The sequence below is a fragment of the Balaenoptera acutorostrata genome, chromosome 21 (genome assembly GCF_949987535.1).
Source record: "Balaenoptera acutorostrata chromosome 21, mBalAcu1.1, whole genome shotgun sequence".
In the NCBI taxonomy this organism is placed as follows: Eukaryota; Metazoa; Chordata; class Mammalia; order Artiodactyla; family Balaenopteridae; genus Balaenoptera; species Balaenoptera acutorostrata.
This window is the reverse complement of record NC_080084.1, coordinates 28,860,991-28,879,914: the sequence shown is the minus strand read 5'-3', so window position 1 is coordinate 28,879,914 and position 18,924 is coordinate 28,860,991. Positions and strand designations below refer to the sequence as shown.

Below are 18,924 nucleotides of genomic sequence, written 5' to 3'. Positions count from 1 at the left end.
ATATTTTTCTGGTATTATCTCTGCCAATAAATTTTTAACTGAATGTTGATTACTGCATCTGAAAATATTGTAGAGATAGTTTGAGGATCTGGATGTATTTTTCTTTCACTCTTGGCAGGCATGTGGGTGGGGCGAATCGTTTTAATCCAGTCAGGATTTAATCCAGTCAGGGGCTGGGTTTCAGGGTTTTTGTATCTTGTTTTTGGTGAACTATTCAGATAGTGAATAGCGCATATGTTTTGTGTTTAGAATCGTGAATTGGAAATTACTTTGTATGCTTGGTTCAGACGTACTGGAGGAATGCGAGCTCAGAGATTAACGTGCTCAAATTGTGGCAGCAAGTAAGTCAGTGAAGGATCAGCCCGACCGTGCAGTCAGAGCCCCGGGGCTGGGGGCACAGGCTCGCAGAGGGCGGAGGAGGTTAGGTGAGGGGGTGAGCCTACGGGACCAGCTGTGGGGTGCTGAGCACCTGCCGGAGGGGACTCAGCTGTGTCACCTATGTTACCTTAAGGCTCAGCACAATTCCTTAGGAGTTCTAATTTTTCTTCTTTTACAAGAACAAAGCAACCAAATTAGAGTGGGGAATGGTCCTTGTTAATCTCTGGCCTTGAGACCCAGCCTGGGCTCAGGTAAAACAGGACCTGGGTGTTATCCTAACCTTTCCCATTTTGTGCCTACATCCGCTCTCTACCCTCTCCACCCGTTTCCCTTTTTTTTCATTTCTTCCCCCGAACTGTAGAATGATTAAAACATTTGAAACATGAACAAGGACCTACTGTATAGCACAGGAAACTCCACTCAATATTCTGTAATAATCTAAATGGGAAAAGAATCTGAAAAAGAATAGATACATGTGTATGTATAACTGAAACACTTTGCTGTATACCTGAAACTAACACAACATTGTAAATCAACTATGCTCCAATTTTAAAAAAAGAAAAAAAAATTGAAACATGAATGTGGACTTGAAATAGTGAAATAGTTTATGAGTTAAAACAAAAATTAAATCTGTGGACTTCCCTGGTGGCACAGTGGTTAAGAATCCGCCTGCCAATGCAGGGGACATGGGTTCGAGCCCTGGTCCGGGAAGATCCCACATGCCACAGAGCAACTAAGCCCGTGCGCCACACACAACTACTGAGCCTGCGCTCTAGAGCCCGCGAGCCACAAGTACTGAGCCCACGTGCCACAACTACTGAAGCCTGCGTGCCTAGAGCTCGTGCTCCGCAGCAAGAGAAGCCACCGCAATGAGAAGCCCGCGCACCACAACGAAGAGTAGCCCCCGCTCGCCACAACTAGAGAAAGCCTGTGTGCAGCAACGAAGACCCAACGCAGCCAAAAATAAATAAATTAATTAATCTTTTTAAAAAAACAAGAATTAAATCTGTGAAATATATAACCCACAAGGTACTGTGCAAACTCCCCGACTAGCTTTGGACAGCGTGGGTGCCCGATTCATCTCCATCTACAATGCCTTCTGCCCAGAGACGCTCTCTCTGCAGCAGGAGTAAGAGGGCTGTTCATGGAAGAGACCCTGTGGGGTGAACACTTTGGCCCAGTGTCAACTGATAAATATTTTCTGCACAAGACATGGCTGGTTAGAGGCAACAGTTACTGGTTGATTTTGACTAGGGATTAAAATAAAAGATTTGTCGTTTCCTACTCTACCGATCGTATTAATTTTCTTATTAATCCAACATGGGGTTTGCTTTCTGAGTATCTCCTGTTAGTTTAGAGAATTGCTAGTTACAGAATATAATCCTTATTTAACGTTTTCCAGGTGACTATAACTTTGACAGCTTGTATCAAACTGCTCACATTTTGAAGTATAATGTTGTTTTACCAACCCCTGTTTATTCAACATCCTTGAACAAAGATCGATATAAAAATGACACTGGCTTTATGTATTTAACTAAAAAATCAGTGTTTAATTTCAGTGTTTACAGCTGAGCCTCAGGAGGCCTGCTGCCCTCTAGTGGACGATCCTTGAGCTGCAATGCTCTTCACCTGTGATCTGGCGAATCCAGCTCCATTCACTGCAGCCAAAAATACCCCTGTATCCCCAGCAACCGTAATGAGTTGTTGCTGAAGTTGTGGTGTGTGCAGCTCCTTATTATGCATAAGTATGCCAAGCAGATTTGCTGGGTGTCAGTTACTTAATTCAAATGAAGACACCTGTCCAGTCTCTTCTTGGTTATTATGGAGGAAGCAGCCTTGCGTGTGTGCAGCAAATTGCTAACCTCAAAAGCCAAGTCCCTGGGTCACCCTGGGAAGCTTCCATCCATCCTGCTTCAAATGGGGGTGCCCTGACGCTATTTCCCAGGGAGACTGCTGTGGGGATGAGGGCTGTGGAAGGCTCTACAACTTTGCTTGGTTTAGTATCTTACGAAACTACTTTCTTCTTTGCATAGTTAAAACAAGCTCTTACGAGAGCTGAACATTTGAAACATTTCCTAAGTTTTTACAAAATTACAGGTCCAATATCCTGAGTGAGCACGGGATCACCTAGAAAGGCTGGACGTGGAGAATTTGGGGGGCACCACAGAAGGTCAAAGATTCATCAGGATGAGACTGTAATGTTTATGAAGGAAAATCACATGTGAGTAAGAGTTGTTCTCTCCAAGGAGCCTCTCCCACCCGCGTGGTGTGGGAGCCTTGCCAGCTTGGGGCCAGCTGACCCGGCCTGCACGCAAGGTCTGGCCTCCCCCTGGGGCTCAGATCACAGGGGCCCAGCAGACTCGACCGTGGCAGAGACCACAGGAAGGGAATCAGGGGGGAAAGTGGGGGTTGAAACAGAGAAAAGGCAACGGAAGAAACAGAGTAAAAAAACCTGTCGCTGAATGATCTCAGCACAGGCACCTGGTATCTTGGCAGTTGCAGAACAAACGCTCACAGCAGGGAAGCCGCCCTCCAGGCCCGTCCCCCCCACGCCACGTGTGGGGCGCGCCATGAGGGCGATGCCCTGACTGCTGCTTCCGGGGCCATCGCGCAGGGCCCAGCTCTGTGTCCACAACCCGGGGGGCGAGGCAGCGTCTCCCGCGGGGCCGAGAGCATCCCTCCTGAGCGTTGCCCATGAGACCAGGGCCCCCAGTGCACCGTCCCTCAGCCGTGCCACCAACGCCGCACACACAACATCCACCCGCCACCTCGCGTGGCCCCTCGGAAGTCGGGGTAAAGGAGCCATAGGCCGGGGCTCACGCCGTTCCCCGTGAGGGGAGTGACGAAGTTTCGTACTTGAGCAGCGCCGATGAACCAGTAACAGGCTAGTTACTAGCTTGTAAGCAGAGAAAATCTGTGACCTGTCACAGACCCAACACCCTTTGAGAGAAAATCTGTCTGGTAGTTGAACGTAAGTGTTAGGTCCATAACTCTCTCTCTCTCTCTTTTAAAATGACAGTATCCCCAGCGCGGTGCCCAGGGCATAAATGTTGTGCCGACACAGGCAGGACCTCAGCTCCCGAAGAGGCTGGATGCTTCCAGCAGGGGCTGCATGTGGAGAGACCGAGGGGGCGGCAGGGGGAGACTGGAGAAAGGGGCTGGAGGACCTGGGCCTCAGAGAGAGGAGGCGTCCCTCGGGGCCTCTCGGCACCGGGGTGTCTGTTGTGAGACTGGGCCCCGGGAGAGGCAGAGGGGGCCGCGGGGATGCACACGAGGGTCCCCGTGTTTTGAATGTGGTCTGCATCGTCCCTGAGTCTCGGCTTTGCAAAGCCTGTTGTGGGTATTTTCACACTCTCAATTGTAGAAGACCATAGCTGTGTAATGAGATGGTTTGGAAATGGATTTTCATGGGCACTGGACTCTAATTGTTTGGGGGAAATCCATCTAGTCGATTTTAAAGTACCACAAAAGTTGTAGGGAGCACTCCCAGGAATTCGAAGGGGTGTTATTTGTCTGGAGGCCAAAGCTTGAAGCTTCCAAAACCTTTGTTTCTTTCCAGACACAGCATCTGTGTAACAATTCTCTGAACGTATTAACTGATGATAAGTTAAGAGCTAACAAAACAAAAATAAACAAAAGGAGCAGAAATCTTTCCAACATCCTACTTTTCATAAGGCAACTCATTTAAAACTTCAAATAATGGAAAACAAGCTGAAAACATCCAAACTGTGGCATCTGACTTTTCCAATCATTGCTTCTTGCTTTGATGTTGTTGTTTTAGTTCATAGGCTATTTTGGGGAACATTTTGGTTTACAGAAAAATCGAGTGGAAAGTACAGAGTTCCCATATAATTCTTCACCCCTCCTCCCAGTTCCCCTGTTGCTAACATCCTCATGGATGTGGTACATTTGTTACAACTGATGAACTAATATGAATACATTTAAAATGAATATCATACAACTTTCCATGCACTTTTACTGACACCTGGGAAAACAGCGTTAAACCATATGTGGATAAAAGTGTAAAGTTTTCAATGAAATGCTGAGTAAATTAAAACTTTCATGGAAGGATTATGGGATTAAAAAAGAAAAACATATAAAGCTTTCTTTTTGCTAGTTATAGGTATGTTATAGAAAGAAGCAGGGTGATCACCTAATTTACGACAAAGGAGGCAAGAATATACAGTGGAGAAAAGACAGCCTCTTCAATAAGTGGTGCTGGGAAAACTGGACAGCTACATGTAAAAGAATGAAATCAGAACACTCCCTAACACCATACACAAAAATAAACTCAAAATGGATTAAATACCTAAATATAAGGCCAGACACTATAAAACTCTTAGAGGAAAACATAGGCAGAACACTCTATGACATCGATCACAGCAAGATCATTTTTGACCCACCTCCTAGAGAAATGGAAAAATAAACAGATGGGACCTAATGAAACTTAAAAGCTTTTGCACAGCAAAGGAAACCATAAACAAGACAAAAAGACAACCCTCAGAATGGGAGAAAATATTTGCAAACAAAGCAACTGACAAAGGATTCATCTCCAAAATATACAAGCAGCTCATGCAACTCAATATCAAAAAAAACAAACAACTCAATCAACAAATGGGCAGAAGATCTAAATAGACATTTCTCCAAAGAAGACACACAGATGGCTAAAAAGCACTTGAAAAGATGCTCTACATCACTAATTATTAGAGAAATTCAAATCAAAACTACAATGAGGTATCACCTCACACCGGTCAGAATGGCCATCATCAAAAAATCTACAAATGATAAATGCTGGAGAGGGTGTGGAGAAAAGGGAACCCTCTTGCACTGTTGGTGGGAATGTAAATTGATACAGCCACTATGGAGAACAGTATGGAGGTTCCTTAAAAAACTAAAAATAGAGTTATCATATGACCCAGCAATCCCACTCCTGGCATATATCCAGAGAAAACCATAATTCAAAATGATACATGTACCCCAATGTTCACTGCAGCACTATGTACAATAGCCAGGACATGCAAGCAACCTAAATGTCCATCGACAGAGGAATGGATAAAGAAGATGTACCACATATATACAATGGAATATTACTCAGCCATAAAAATAATGAAATAATGCCATTTGCAGTAACATTGATGGACCTAGAGATTGTCATACTGAGTGAAGTAAGTCAGGCAGAGAAGGACAAATATATGTTATCGCTTATATGTGGAATCTAAAAAAATGGTACAAATGAACCTATTTACAAAACAGAAATAGAGTCACAGACGTAGAAAACAAACTTATGGTTACCAGGGTGTAAGGGGAGGGGAGGGATAAATTGGGAGATTGGGATTGACATCTACACACTACGATATATAAAATAAATAACTAATAAGGACCTACTGTGTAGCACAGGGAACTCTTCTCAATACTCTATAATGGCCTATATGGGAAAAGAATCTAAAAAAGAGTAGATATATGTGTATGTATAACTGATTCACTTTGCTGTACACCCGAAACTAACACAACATTGTAAATCAACTATACTGCAAGAGAAAGTAGTAAAAAAAAAAAAAAAAAAGAAAGAAGTATAGGGTGAGTGAAGGCTAAAATATTAGGTATGTGCTCTCAGTTACTTAGAAATGGTTTCTCTTAACTGAAAACTTATAAATCATGATTGTTCTCAGGCGAGTTGAACGGAAAGGATTCGTAAACGGGTTCAGTTTCCCCAACAGTCCTTACGCGGAACTCAACGAGCCTCCGCAGGAATTCTCAACAGACGGCACACAACTCACCGAGGGAAACCAGACCACAGTCTCACCCGTCCCGACGGTCACTAGAGACTTTTTTTCTCCATCTTGCCGCCGCCATCAACTTACCTTAAAACCTCGGCGAGGCCGGAGCGGGTGGAAGGCAGAAAGCAGTTTGGAAAGAGGCGGGAAGCCAGTCCGGGGTGAACATGGGGCAGGTGCTGAGGAGCCTGGGTGCCCCCCCAAGACTGTCCATGCTTCCTGGGGGGGCTGCAGGGAGAGGCTCAAAGGGGGAGCCGCCTGCACTGACCTCCCGCAAAAACCAAGGGGCCGAAGGCCGGGAGGCGGCGGAAGCCACGGGGAAGCAGAGATTCCCAGCAGGCAGCGAGACTAATTGGCAACAGGCAGGAGGAGGGAGCACAGGTGCCGTGGATCACGCTGATGGGAGAAGAGCTGCCGAGGCAGAGCGGCGCCCAGGCCGCGCCCACCCGGGGGCTGTTCCCCGCGGCGGCCTGCGGGTTCCGCGGACACAGCATCCCCCGCCCCCTGAGCCTGAGCGGCAGACCCCACACGTGCCCTGACACGCCTCTTGTCCTGCAACGCAAGAGAATCTACAACAAGCATTAACTAGCTGCCGTCGTACTTACTAGTTTTAAGCTCATTTTCCTCTGTGCCATTTTTGCATGCGTAAGAAACCTGTCGCCTTAATAAATGACCATTTCTTTTCAGCAGGTAGAGGAGGTGGGGCTATTTCAACAAGGAAGTATGTACTGGGGGAAGGGTGCAGTTCTCCGGCTAAAACTCTTTGGTCTATATAATTATTCTGAGTTTAAAATCACACGAGAATTCACTCCAGTAACAAGCAGACATTACTTTTCTTAAAAAATTTAATTGCAGAACTATTTACAGGAGGTGAACATCAGCAATACAGAAATCAGATGAGAGAGGCGTTATCCTAGGAGAAAAGGTGAGCGCGTTTTTCTTATAATCAGCGGAGAGTGAAAAAAAGTCAGGAGGAAGAAGAACCCAAATGACACAATCCTTCAGCGCCTTAAAGTAAGGACCAACATTCTGATAAGAAGTTATTGACAAGAAGAAAGAAAGTGCGGTGTGGACCGCGTCCTGTACATTCCGCGGAGGCACCCTGCATGCTAGGAAGTAGGATTTATCAAAAGAACCAGAAAAGCATGAGAAAGAGAATTCCATAAAATAGCTTAATTCCAGTGAAGAGTGACTTTGTACAGATGTTGACTTTTTGGCACTCTCTGTTCATCCTCATTGTTGATGTGATTTCATATGTATATATATTTATATATATATTTATATACTTTTTTTTTGTTTTTTTTAAAAACGTTAACTAAACAGCTAGTTTCCTGGTTCTAACATTCCTTGAATTTCTGTAGGAGGCATTTCCTTTAGTCCTTAGGCCACACCTGGGTATTTTGGCATGTGACTTGGGGGGGTGGGTGTGTGGACCGCTCTCCGGGTGGGGAGGACCCACACGGGAGGAAAGTGACAGCATTTGGAAATAAGAGTTCAAAAGTAGCCTAGGATTCACTACCGGCGAGGGGAAACTGTTTGAATTCGGCAAACCAGTTATAAAGTGGAGGGAGAGAGACGTACTGAGCCCTTTAAGTGATGTGATCGTAGTCAAGCGATGGGCTGGGCCGTGGCGGGGTGAGGTGGGCAGGGGGTGTCAATCAAAGAGCGGGCGAATGGCACCTGTGAGGTACCACAGACAGCCTTGGAGCTCCCTTCTTGCCTGTTCGCCAGCACGAACCGACATCCTCTCCCTGGTCTGCTTGAAAGCCAGAAATGTGTACACAAATCTGGCAGAGACCTTTCCTTTCACCGTCGTGTCTCCTCCACTGAGGACGTGAACGCTTGCGTTCCCGAGGCTTTCAGGTTCAGAATAAGCACCCATGATGAAGAGTCACATAAAATCTAAGAAAGTAGGGAGGTAAACCCCTGTTACCTGTGTGTGTGTATATACAAAATCTTTTAAAAAGTAGTGTTGTCGTAGGTAACATTTCCTCTGCAAAGAAGTCATCTGTCAAGAGTTGAGATTGAAACTTGAAATAATTTCTTTAAATGCTGGATCAAAGTGCCAGGGTTAGGACAGCAATTCAGGAAATTATGTGGATTTCTCTATGTTGCAAGGATGAAGAGATGGAGTTTCCTCGGAGCGTTCCCACGGAGCATTTCGTGTTCTCTGAGGTGTGGAAGGGGGTCATTATCAAAAGCCAGGCCAGAGAGGCCAGCTTCACAAACCTTCAGCAATTTTGGTCAGTATGTCTGATTCCGTCCTTGGCACTGTCCCACATGCTCAGCTTTCTGCTTCCAAATTGTTTTTTCTTTCTCACGTTCACGTTTCACTTAAGAGCTCGTCATTTCATCTACGATGAAGCTGTGCTTAAGCAGTGGTGAAAACATCGCCTCATTCTGGGTGGTGCCTGACCCTTGTTCGTGGAAGCATCTAGAAGCGCTTGCCATCAAAGCCAGAAGAAATGGAGAAAGGCCCCCCGTAGTTGTCCACTTCCAAGCCTTCATGGAGCTCCTGGCAGCCTCCTGCCAAGCCCAGACAGCCTTCTCAGGAGGGGACCGCTGCGTTTGGGGGTCCTGATCATGTCTGAGATGCTCAGGATGTGACTTGACCTCCGCAAGCATCTGCCACACAGAAGGGGGCCGTGGGCATCAGCTTTATCAAGAACGGACACTTTCACACCTGATTCCAAGGAGCTCAGAGGACGTGAATGTCATCAGTCTTCACAAAATGTCTGTGAGGGCGACGGGGATGGGAGAAAACTGAGACGCGGGGTCAAGAGAAGTGGCGGCTGATATAGGAACAGAAGCTGGGCTTCTCATTCGACTCCAGAACCCTCTGCAGCCACTCTGTGCTAAAGGGCGTTTCCTTAAACTGTAAAAGGGCACCTTTCCCAGCATCGTGTCCACTGCCCACACTTACTACAACTATCAACTTAGTCAAGGGACCAGGTGGAGCTCTTGCTGTGAAGGCACAGGGCTCTGATGTGACCTGACGCCGTGAGCTTTACGACAAATGGTGCAGGGGGTGCTGATGAAGCCACTTCCACGGCTCCAGCCTGGTGGCGAAATGTACCTACTAACCAGCAGTTGCTACAGTCTTGGTTGCTTACGCTTGAGGTTTTCTATTTTATTTTCAAATTTTGGAACCCTGTATTCAACCAAAACTTTCAAACAAGTGTAAACAAGTATGCAGATAAAAACAAAGGAGAACCTCAGGGGCTGGTGTTTGAAAACCACTGTCTTCAACTACCTGATTAGTATGTTAAATTTGCAATAAAAAGAAAAACAAAATCGGCGGTTCAGGCTTTGAGAAGAAAGGAGGTGCCTGGGAAACGTGCACAGGTCAAAGACGTGGGGTGGAGCCATTTGGCCCATTGCTGGGAGACGTGACAGGAATGTCCCACTTTTCAGAAAGGCGGGGAGGTGCGGCGTCCAGGTGCCCTCCCCAGGCTGAACCGTTGGGGCTGCCCTTCTCCACCCGAGGTGGGCACGTCCCTGCCTCACTGGCCAAAGTTCTTGGAGGCCTCCACTCCCCTGGACCAGGTGCTGGTGACTCTGGCCAGCCCGGGGGCCCACACGTTCCCAAGCTGATTCCAGATGAGGCACATGGGACCTTCTGGGAACCCGACAGAACCCTGAACGAGGCTGATGGCTCTGCCAGCAAAAAGCAGCTCAAGCCTTGGCCACGTCTCCCTTGAGATGCCCCAGTGGCCTCCAGATCCTCAGGGCACTCGAGGTCTGTCCGATTTGACCCAGTTACTGCCGATGGGAAAAGGCTTTCTGAGGAGGACCGTTCCTCCTTTCTTCCGCTCCCTACTCGCCACTGAAAGCTTTGGCCCAAAGCAGGCAGCTGCTTTGAAGAGCCCACATTCAGAGTCACTCCAGGCACTTGGACCAAATGTCTGCAACATGACTTTTCCTTCCAGAGTCCATCCTGGATCGGGCCGTGGATTTGAGTGAATATGCAACGCGGGATCTTTGAACTAAAGTGGATACAGTGGCTGTTCCACATGGTATTGGGAAAAGCAAACAGGAGCACAGACCCCAAAAGATATGTTCAAACCCATGCATCTGTGGGCTCTGGACTCGTGTTGTCTTCTGGTCATAAATTTGGCCACTTCTACAGGATCTAGCAGGGAGAGTCCCTCTACTTTTAGGGTCACTGACTTGCTGGTTATTTTATTTTAAAGAGGGAATCTTAAATGTAATCTGTTATTTTTCCTAATACACTTTTCTATTTACTGCTGGAAGTCTTTAGTATCGATCTTGAGGTGCAAACATCAACAACATTTCCTTTTAAACAAAAATGGAATTTTTTGGTATCATACAACAGTTCGATTCTTCATACCCCATTCTAGGATGGTTCTATAAATTTGCTGAGAAAAAAATGGCAATGATGGTCACTGAGAACAACTACTTTTAAGTTAAAGACAACAATAACAAATGAAGATGTACGAGATGAATTACATCGAAAGCGCACTTGTGAACAAGTGATATTTGCCTTGTTTGGGTTTTGTTAAACTTTAGGACCCTGTTTATCATACTTGTGTTCTGATTTGGAAAGTTAAGTAGGGCCTTCAGCATGGCAACACCAACTTGTTGGCTGTGAGGAAAATGATTTCTAAAGGGGTACCTGGGTTATAACGGTTATGGGCTGTATCAGGGAATACAAGTCTGTGATCACAGAGAACACGGCACTTTCCATCTAAATGTTCCTAGAACATCGTGCATTATCATTTTCAACCATATTCTCAAATTGACGTATAATCTTTTAGTAAAATTATATCCACGAGGTGGTGAAACGATCACAGGATAGCTCTGTGTCTGTAGAAGTGACTGCAATAAGTTAGTGTGATGGACTAACACAAGTATTATAAACAGTTTTATTTTTCTTTACATGTACAATGTGTAAACATGGCTTATCGTCTGCATTTCATGATGGGATGTCACCATGAGAACGGATATATTGCACTTGGTCATGTCACACAAACGGGTACCATTCCATCAGACCCAGCTGCAAGCATCCCCCCTGCCCCCCGTCACACGACCTTCTTTGGAACAACGTGGACCAAACAGGGGTTCGTACATGTTCCCCACTTCGCATCAACAACTGATGTCAAATTTAGTTGTAGGTGAATTTGCTCACCAAGGGATGGTTTAGGCCAAGACTTTGGGGGATTTTAAGATAAAAATGAGTCTACAAAACATAAAGAAAATTAATCCAAATCCAGTGAGTACTTTGGTTTAAGTCAGGATCAGGGAATCTGGGATCTAAAATCATTATTGTCTAATTTTATAATTTGTTGGTATATATTTTGTACAAGTTCAAGGAAATGAGATAAAACCCATCAGCTTCCAGGTGAGGCACACGTGAGTAGGTTGGCAAGCACGTATGCAGTTTACATTTCCCCATGTGAAGGAGTACACACCGAGTTTTCTGTGGTTATTCCTAAAGAACTGTTTGTCTTAATAATACATCATGTTTAAAGTCTAAAATGCCAATGCTTGCAAATACATTTGTCTTTAACATAGTATACTGAATATAGGAAGAAGCATCAGTATTGTATACTACTCAGGATTTAGGTATTTATTTAGGTAGAAAAAAATGTTTAGAATACTCTGGGGGAAATAGGATTCATTTATAGAAGAATATTTCAGGGAATTTTTTTTTTTTTTGTGCATTTTTCAAGGATATACATTCGTACTGATTTTTGCTTCCAAATATATTTTAAGGCTGTTTGGTAAAATATATACCAGATATGAGGTTCCATTTACAGGGTTTTGTCCTTACAGGGAATTCTTAACTACTCAGCTTTAAAAAAGTAAAACTTTGAAGCTAAACATGCTTTAACATCATCTGTGCTCCTACGAACCCCATGCTTTGTGAAATGTAGAATATGAGGAAAAAAGAAAAGCTGCAGGCGTTAAGGCGCGCCCCAGCTGTGCGAGGACCTCACCGAAGGCTCTCATACATTATCAGGCTGCAGGGAGAGCTGGGTGCGTCTTAAAGTGCGAGTCAAGGTAAGAAAACAAAGTGCTATGGGGCAGGGTCTGTGCTGCTGGGCTGTGGGCGCAGCACCCCTGGGGCCGCAGGGGACCCGGCGTTCGGGCGGAAACGCCGCGTCACCTGCTTTTACCTGCAGTCACAGCGAGGACTCTAGTACGGGGTCAAATGGATAAATCCACAGGCGCTTCCTCTGAAGTGATGTCTGAACAGACACACACACCGTCGGATTGGAACAACGGTCACGGCATCTAAATTTCATGAGACGAATGGGAAACCTTCCGTTAGAGACCTTCCTATTTTTCTCTGGTGCCAATCAGAACCACGAAAACGAAGGACTTCTGCTGAAGTCCACAGCTGGAAATCACAATGTGCCCTTTTTCTTTTTGTCTGAAACAGGCAAGAAATATATTCTTGACTTTAGCCATACTGCATAGGACAAGAGAATTCTGGAAAAATACAAATGTAAACTACGTTTCTTCTTTACCATTTAAACTGAGAGATACTTACCACTCACATTCATGTTTCTTAAACTTTTTACAACATCACAACTGTCATTTTAAACAAGCAAACTTTTTTTTTGTTTTGTTTTGTTTTTTAAGGATACCCTGGAAAGTCAACTGACAGAGCATTTGAGAATATATATACATCTATAAAAAAAAATCACATGGTGCATAAAGGGTGAAACTTAAAGACAGAACCATGTGTGACATTTTAAGTTACAAAGGAATAAAAAATAAATGACTCTTTTATCTGAGTGAGGACAACTCTTTGCCCTTTCTACTCCTGCTACAGAAGTGCCAGCCTTTCTTAAGACTCTGCTCTGTTTCCATCTGTCTCTCCCTGTGTGAATGAACATTCAGCTGACTTTCTGACTGTGTAGATGCTGCGCTGAATATCTGTGGCGGGGGGCAGACGTCTCACCCCCCAGGTTTCTGGAGAAGCACATGGCGGGGAGCTTGGTGGCTGGAGAGATGACTTCTCATCACCATAGACTTGGCACAGAGAACCACGTGAGGGGTCAGCTGGGTTCAGGGCACGGTGACCCCAGGCCACGGGAGGGGTCTTTCTTTCCTGCACTCAAGCTGTAGCACCTTCCTCTTGGGTGTCTAATGCCTCGAGTGAGTGGTGAGATGCACCCATTCATAGTTTTTTTGTTATTCTTGCCTCTAATATCACACAATTTATAAAAATATAAATAACAAAGTGTGAACTGGGTTCCATCTCGAGAGGTGTTCCTCGTCCCCCTCTGAGAACAGAGTGGGTAGGTCAGGTGTCCCCATGCCTCTCCGTCCCTGCTGACGGGAAGCCAGGCCATCCGGGGAGAAGTCGTCGTGGCCGTGAGCTCGCAAACCGTGGACGTCAGGGTGTTCCAGGGTGTTTACGGCACAAACACAGCAGCTGGGGCGAGCTCGCTGGAGGAGTGACACAGGAGTGACCAGGGATGTGATGCATGGTACGGGTGATGGGGAGAAGGGGAGGGAGGGGCGGGCCCGGAGCCCTAGAGCCGGGTCTGGGCCTCGGGGATGTAGATCTCGATGCTGTCGGCCCGCTCGCTGGCCGAGCTCTGGCGGAAGGACGCTGCCCTCTTGGCTGCCGCCAGACGCCTCCGGGCCTCCTGGCGCTGTCTGTCCGGCAGGTCCAGAGACTTCTCTCTGGTGATGGTAAGTTTCCCTTTGGGGGGCTTCTTTGGTATTGGAGGGGGGACCTTTCTTTCCTCCTGAAAAGCATCACAAGTCAAAATTGGGGGAGTCAGAGGAGCCCGGCCGTCCCCCCCGCTCACAGCCCTGCGCCCACCCGATGCCGGCGTGACCCTGCCCGGGGTGGGCCTGCTGCGCCTGCCCCCAGATCCCCCGGGGGAAGTGTTTACACACGAGGACATCCATCCTGCACTTGCGCGTGGGACGCCGCCCTAGTCTTAAAGTTATTTTGACCCTGTTGCTGGGTGAACACTTGGCAAGCGCTCACAGGCTCACGTTCTTGAGTTTCCCAGGGGTCTCGGAAGATGCCGCTTGACAGCCCTGTCCTACGTGACAGTCTTTTCAACAAGACTCCAAGGTCCGAGGACATGGAAACCTTCTCGCAGGGTGTCCCAGGGAACCGATGTCCAAATTCTCTACTATGGGCCTTAAGCCCTTTGACATGAACTACATATGATGCTTCGCTTACTTGGTAAAAGGATGCAAATAACTATTTCTGACCCTTAGCTCATGTTCTCAAACAAGTCACCCCAAGATACGTGTATGCCTCTTCCAGAAAGAGAAACGGCACAATTCTGCAGCAAAGCAACACACAATGCTTGCAAGGGTCCTGGTGGAAGGTCTGTGTCCCACACTGTGTTCTCTATTTGCTGTGGCCCCTCGCTAACAAGGCTGGACCTTCCCAGTGGATGGAGGGCGGGAACTCAGCAACCAGTATCCTTGTCAGGAAAGGGGGTGTTACGTACGGGGCCCGGATGCTGCCTTTCCTGAGAAGATAGTTGAGGGGGGCACCCACTCCTCTGTCTCTTTCCCTCCAGCCTCCAGAAGAATCCGAAGGGCACCAGATGGGCCCGGGCTTGGACACTAGCGCAGGTTCAGGTGAACACATGGCAGAATCCTGATGTTGTGTGCTGCTGGTTTTGGCAGGAAGATCGTTTTGGCGTCTGAAACTTTGTTCCCATGACTTATTTTAAAATGACTTGGACCAGAAGCAACGTCCCTCCTGGCTTTTTTGGCAGGGGTACAATCAGGGGTAATTAATTTGTGAAGACTTCCAGCTATTTCAAAATTTAACTCCTGCCTTAAGTGCTTGACTGTGATGATCTATCTCTCTTCTCTCCTTTCGCAGCCTCTGAAAGATGGGACTGTAAGAAATCAACCATTCTTGTGAGTCTCCGTTTTCAAGAGGCTTACAGGCGTCCTGCAGTGGAACGGGGGCGGGGGGCAGGTGGTTGAGCAGCTCTATGAGGCAGAGGGTCAGGACTTGTGTCCCGAGTGCAGGACACGGAGCCTCGGCCGCGTTCAAGGGCTGCTCGCCTTCTGGACGGGGTGCTGTACCCTCAGCAGGAACCGTGTTCATTTTGAGGACTACTCTCTGTGTACAGTTGAGGTGGAAGGGATTATATTAGCTGTCAATTACCGGAGAATGAAAAATAGGGAGGATTTTTGCGTATCATCAGACTAGTTTAATAAGTTGTATTTTTAGTGATTTCTTCGAAGAACTTTTTTATTTGGAATCATTACTTATGATTTCCTTCACTTTAAAACCAAACCATAGATTTCCTGGACTTGCTTATGTACAACCTGGTGGTTTGCGGGACCCTCGGCCCCGTTATCCGCGGTGAGGACTTTGTCAGCCGCCCACAATGGAGCGATGGCCTCCAGCCTGGAGCCCCACAACGATGGTGGGCAGCACGTTTCTGGGAAAATGGATGACGATGATGCTTTCATTCTAACTATCTAGATATACACCCTGAACTACATATTAAACACCACTGTCCCAAAGTATGTTGGATTAATTTTCTTTATCATTTTAATTGATAATGTCTGTCCAGAAAAATCAGATTATGATTACGTAGAACTTCTCTAAAATGTGTTAGGAAGTCAATGTCTTTATAGCTAATTCACACTTATCTATTAGCCCCAGTAAAGATGATCTCTAAAGGGAAGAGGTGAAACCATAGGTTCAAACTTAATGGACATTTCCCGCCTATTTCAGGGCCAGGAAGTTTACATCCTCAAATTGTTCAGGCAAGTTTAAAGTGTTCCTTGTCTTCAACTGCAGATGTGCAACTGGAAAGTTTATCTCCACAGGAGGCATTGTAACTGAACTGAAACTTCCCCGGTGGGAAACCATCTCAGTACAGTACAAACAGAGGTTTGATGGCGATAACGCAGAGGACAGACCCTACCGGAAACCAGACTGCGGCGGACAACGTGATTTTTGTTGGTGTCTTCCGGGAATTGTCAGCAAGAAAGGGACTCACTACACATGCTGACCACTTTAGCTCCACCCCGATCACGCACACATGGGTTTATCCCTGAAAATCGGATCCCGTACTGTTAATCAAAGACCGAGACACACGTAATAACGTGGCATTTGGAGGAGGTGGCCTGGACGCCGGGGGGTGGCAGCGGCAGGTGGGGGGTTACCTTCCTCTCCGGGGACGCCACCTCCTTCCAGTCGCTGAGCTTCAGCTGGTGCAGCTCGTCGAACTTCATGCTGACGTCCTGGACGGACAGCTGCAGCATGTCCCAGTACCCGGCCAGGTCCTGCGAGGTGGGCCTGGGCATGGCGCTGGGGTCCTGCCGACACACACGCGCAGTTAGAGCTGCAGAGACCTCGGGGGGCGGGGGCGGGGCTGCTCTTCCCAAGGAAGCGGGTTAGGAAGAAGCCCCACGAGTTCAGAATCGGGTGCGGATATTCCCGAGGGCCCACGAGGATTCAGGAACAGTTCCCTTAAGTATTTGCTGACAGTTAAAAAGTCTGAAAAGGCTACATTCTGTATGATTCCAACTCTAGGACCTGCTGGAAAAGGCAAAACTATGGAGATAGTACAAGACCAGTGGCCATGGGGGTTGAGGGGAGGAGGGGAGAACAGGTGGAGCACCGCGGATTTTTAGGGCAGTGAACCTACTCTGTGGGGTGCTGTAATGGTGGATAGGTGTCATGATCACTTCGTCCAAACCCGTAGAATGTCCAACACCGAGAGTGAGCCCTGATGGGAACCACGGACTCTGGGTGGTGACGTGTCACTGGAGGTCCATCAGTTGTAATAAAGTACCACCTGGTGGGGGTGCTGATGGTGGGGAAGCTGCGGTGTGTGCGGGCAGGGGGGTGTATGGGATTTTTCTCTGTATTTTTCTGTATTTTCACTCAATTCTGTTGTGAACCTAAAACTGCTCTAAAAAATAAAGTCTATTAACCTGATTAAGAAAATGGACAGAGGATCTGTCTTCCAAGGAAGACATACAGATGGCCAACAGGTGCATGAAAAGATGCCCAACATCACCAATCATCAGGGAAATGCAAACTGAAACCGTAATGAGATGTCACCTCACACCTGTCAGAACGGCTACCAACGAAAAGACAAGAGATAACAAGGTTAGTGAGGACGTGGAGAAAAGGAAACCCTCGTGCACCGCTGGTGGAAATGTAAATTTGTGCAGCCGTGATGGAAAACAGTATGGAGTTTCCTCAAAAAATCAAAAATAGAACTAGCACACAGTCCAGCAGTTCCACGTCTGGGTATTATGTGAAGAAAACAAGAACACTAATTCAAAAAGATATATGCACCCCAACGTTCATAGCAGCATTATTTATCAATACGATAACCAAGACGTGGAAACAACCTAAATGTCCATCAACAGATGAATGGATAAAGAAGATATATATATATATACAATGGAATACTACTCAGCTATAAAAAAGAATGAAATCTTGCCATCTGAAACAACATGTAAGTCAGACAGAAAAAGAAAGATACTGTATGATTTAACTGATATGTGGAATCTAAAAATCAAAACGAGTGAAATAGAGTCATAGATACAGAGAAGAAACGGCTGGTTGCAGAGGGAAGGGGGTGGGGGGGGAGAGGGAAATAGGTGAGGGAGATTAAGGGCTACAGGCTTCCAGCTGCAAAATAAATGAAGTGTACAGCGTGGGGAATATAGTCAATAATTATGTAATACCTTTGTGCGGTGACATATCGTAACTAGACTTACTGTGGTGATCAGCTTGAAACATCAAATCCCTATGTTGTGTAACAGGAACTAACAGTGTTGTAGGTCAGTTGTATTTCAAAAACAAACAAACGAAGAAACAAACTCTTAGAAAAAGAGATGAGACTTGTGGTTACTGGAGATGGGGTGGGGAGTGGCGGAAGGGGGTCAAAAGGTACAAACTTCCAGTTACAGTATAAACAGGTGCTAGGGATGCGATACCCAACATGATAAATACCACCAACACTGGTGTGTGTTATACAGGTAAGCTGTTAAGACAGTAAATCCTAGAAGTTCTCATCGCAAGGAAAAATAAGTACCCATAGGAGATGATGGATGTTCACTAAGCTTATAGTGATAATTATTTCATGATGTATGTAAGTCACATCATTATGTGGTACCCCTTACGTTTACTCAGTGCTGTATGTTAATTATATCACAACACAACTGGAGGAAATGGGAAGAAGAAAAATAAAGTCTACTGAAGAATACACGTGTAGTTACATTCCTTCGCTGTTTCATTTTGAAAACGCTTTCTTGGAACCTGGGGATGGCGGCACGTGTTAAGGCTCCAGCCGCTTGACAGTTGGTGCAGCAGCAGGCCCCATGGTTCTGGTCGCCTGTGGGGTTCCTGGGAAGCTGGTACCCGGGAAGGGTCTGCAGTGGTGCTGGTGGTCCTGGGCGCTGGGGAGATGGGCCTGGAGCCATGGCCGTTTCTGTTTGTTCTCTGAGCGGTCTCAGCCCTGCTTCTGAAGGTCAGGGACGCCCTATAAATGTACCATGTATATTTCGTCGCTCCCACGCGGAGGGAGGGCAGGCACGTCGATCTCCTGAAGGGACAGAACTGTCTCGGGGACAGGTCCCCACCCTTGGAAGGTGCAGGTGATACCACGGAGCGGCACACGGGCAGCCAAGGGCGCATGTGTGGGTTTGCTTCTGCACACGGCGCCTGATGTATGTGTAGTTTCAATGAGTTGTCTCTACTTAAAGCTGGGTAACTCCACAAGAGCAGAGGGCCAGCGGCCTGGCCACGCCCCCGGCGCCCAGCGCTGGCTGGTGACCG

General features: G+C 46.7%; 1 protein-coding gene across 1 annotated transcript in view; it reads right to left on the bottom strand.

The window, feature by feature from the left end:
- Positions 1-13,581: 13,581 nt before the first annotated feature.
- DLGAP2 (DLG associated protein 2) overlaps positions 13,582-18,924 on the bottom strand; it is a 209,077-nt gene continuing 203,734 nt past the window's right edge. Inside the window, exons 12-13 of the mRNA XM_007188953.2 lie at positions 16,293-16,445; positions 13,582-13,879 (exon numbers count right to left, since the gene is read on the bottom strand). Of these exons, the coding sequence (XP_007189015.2) occupies positions 13,661-13,879; positions 16,293-16,445 (372 nt within the window). The 3' untranslated portion in view covers positions 13,582-13,660. The remainder of the gene's footprint in view (positions 13,880-16,292; positions 16,446-18,924) is intronic.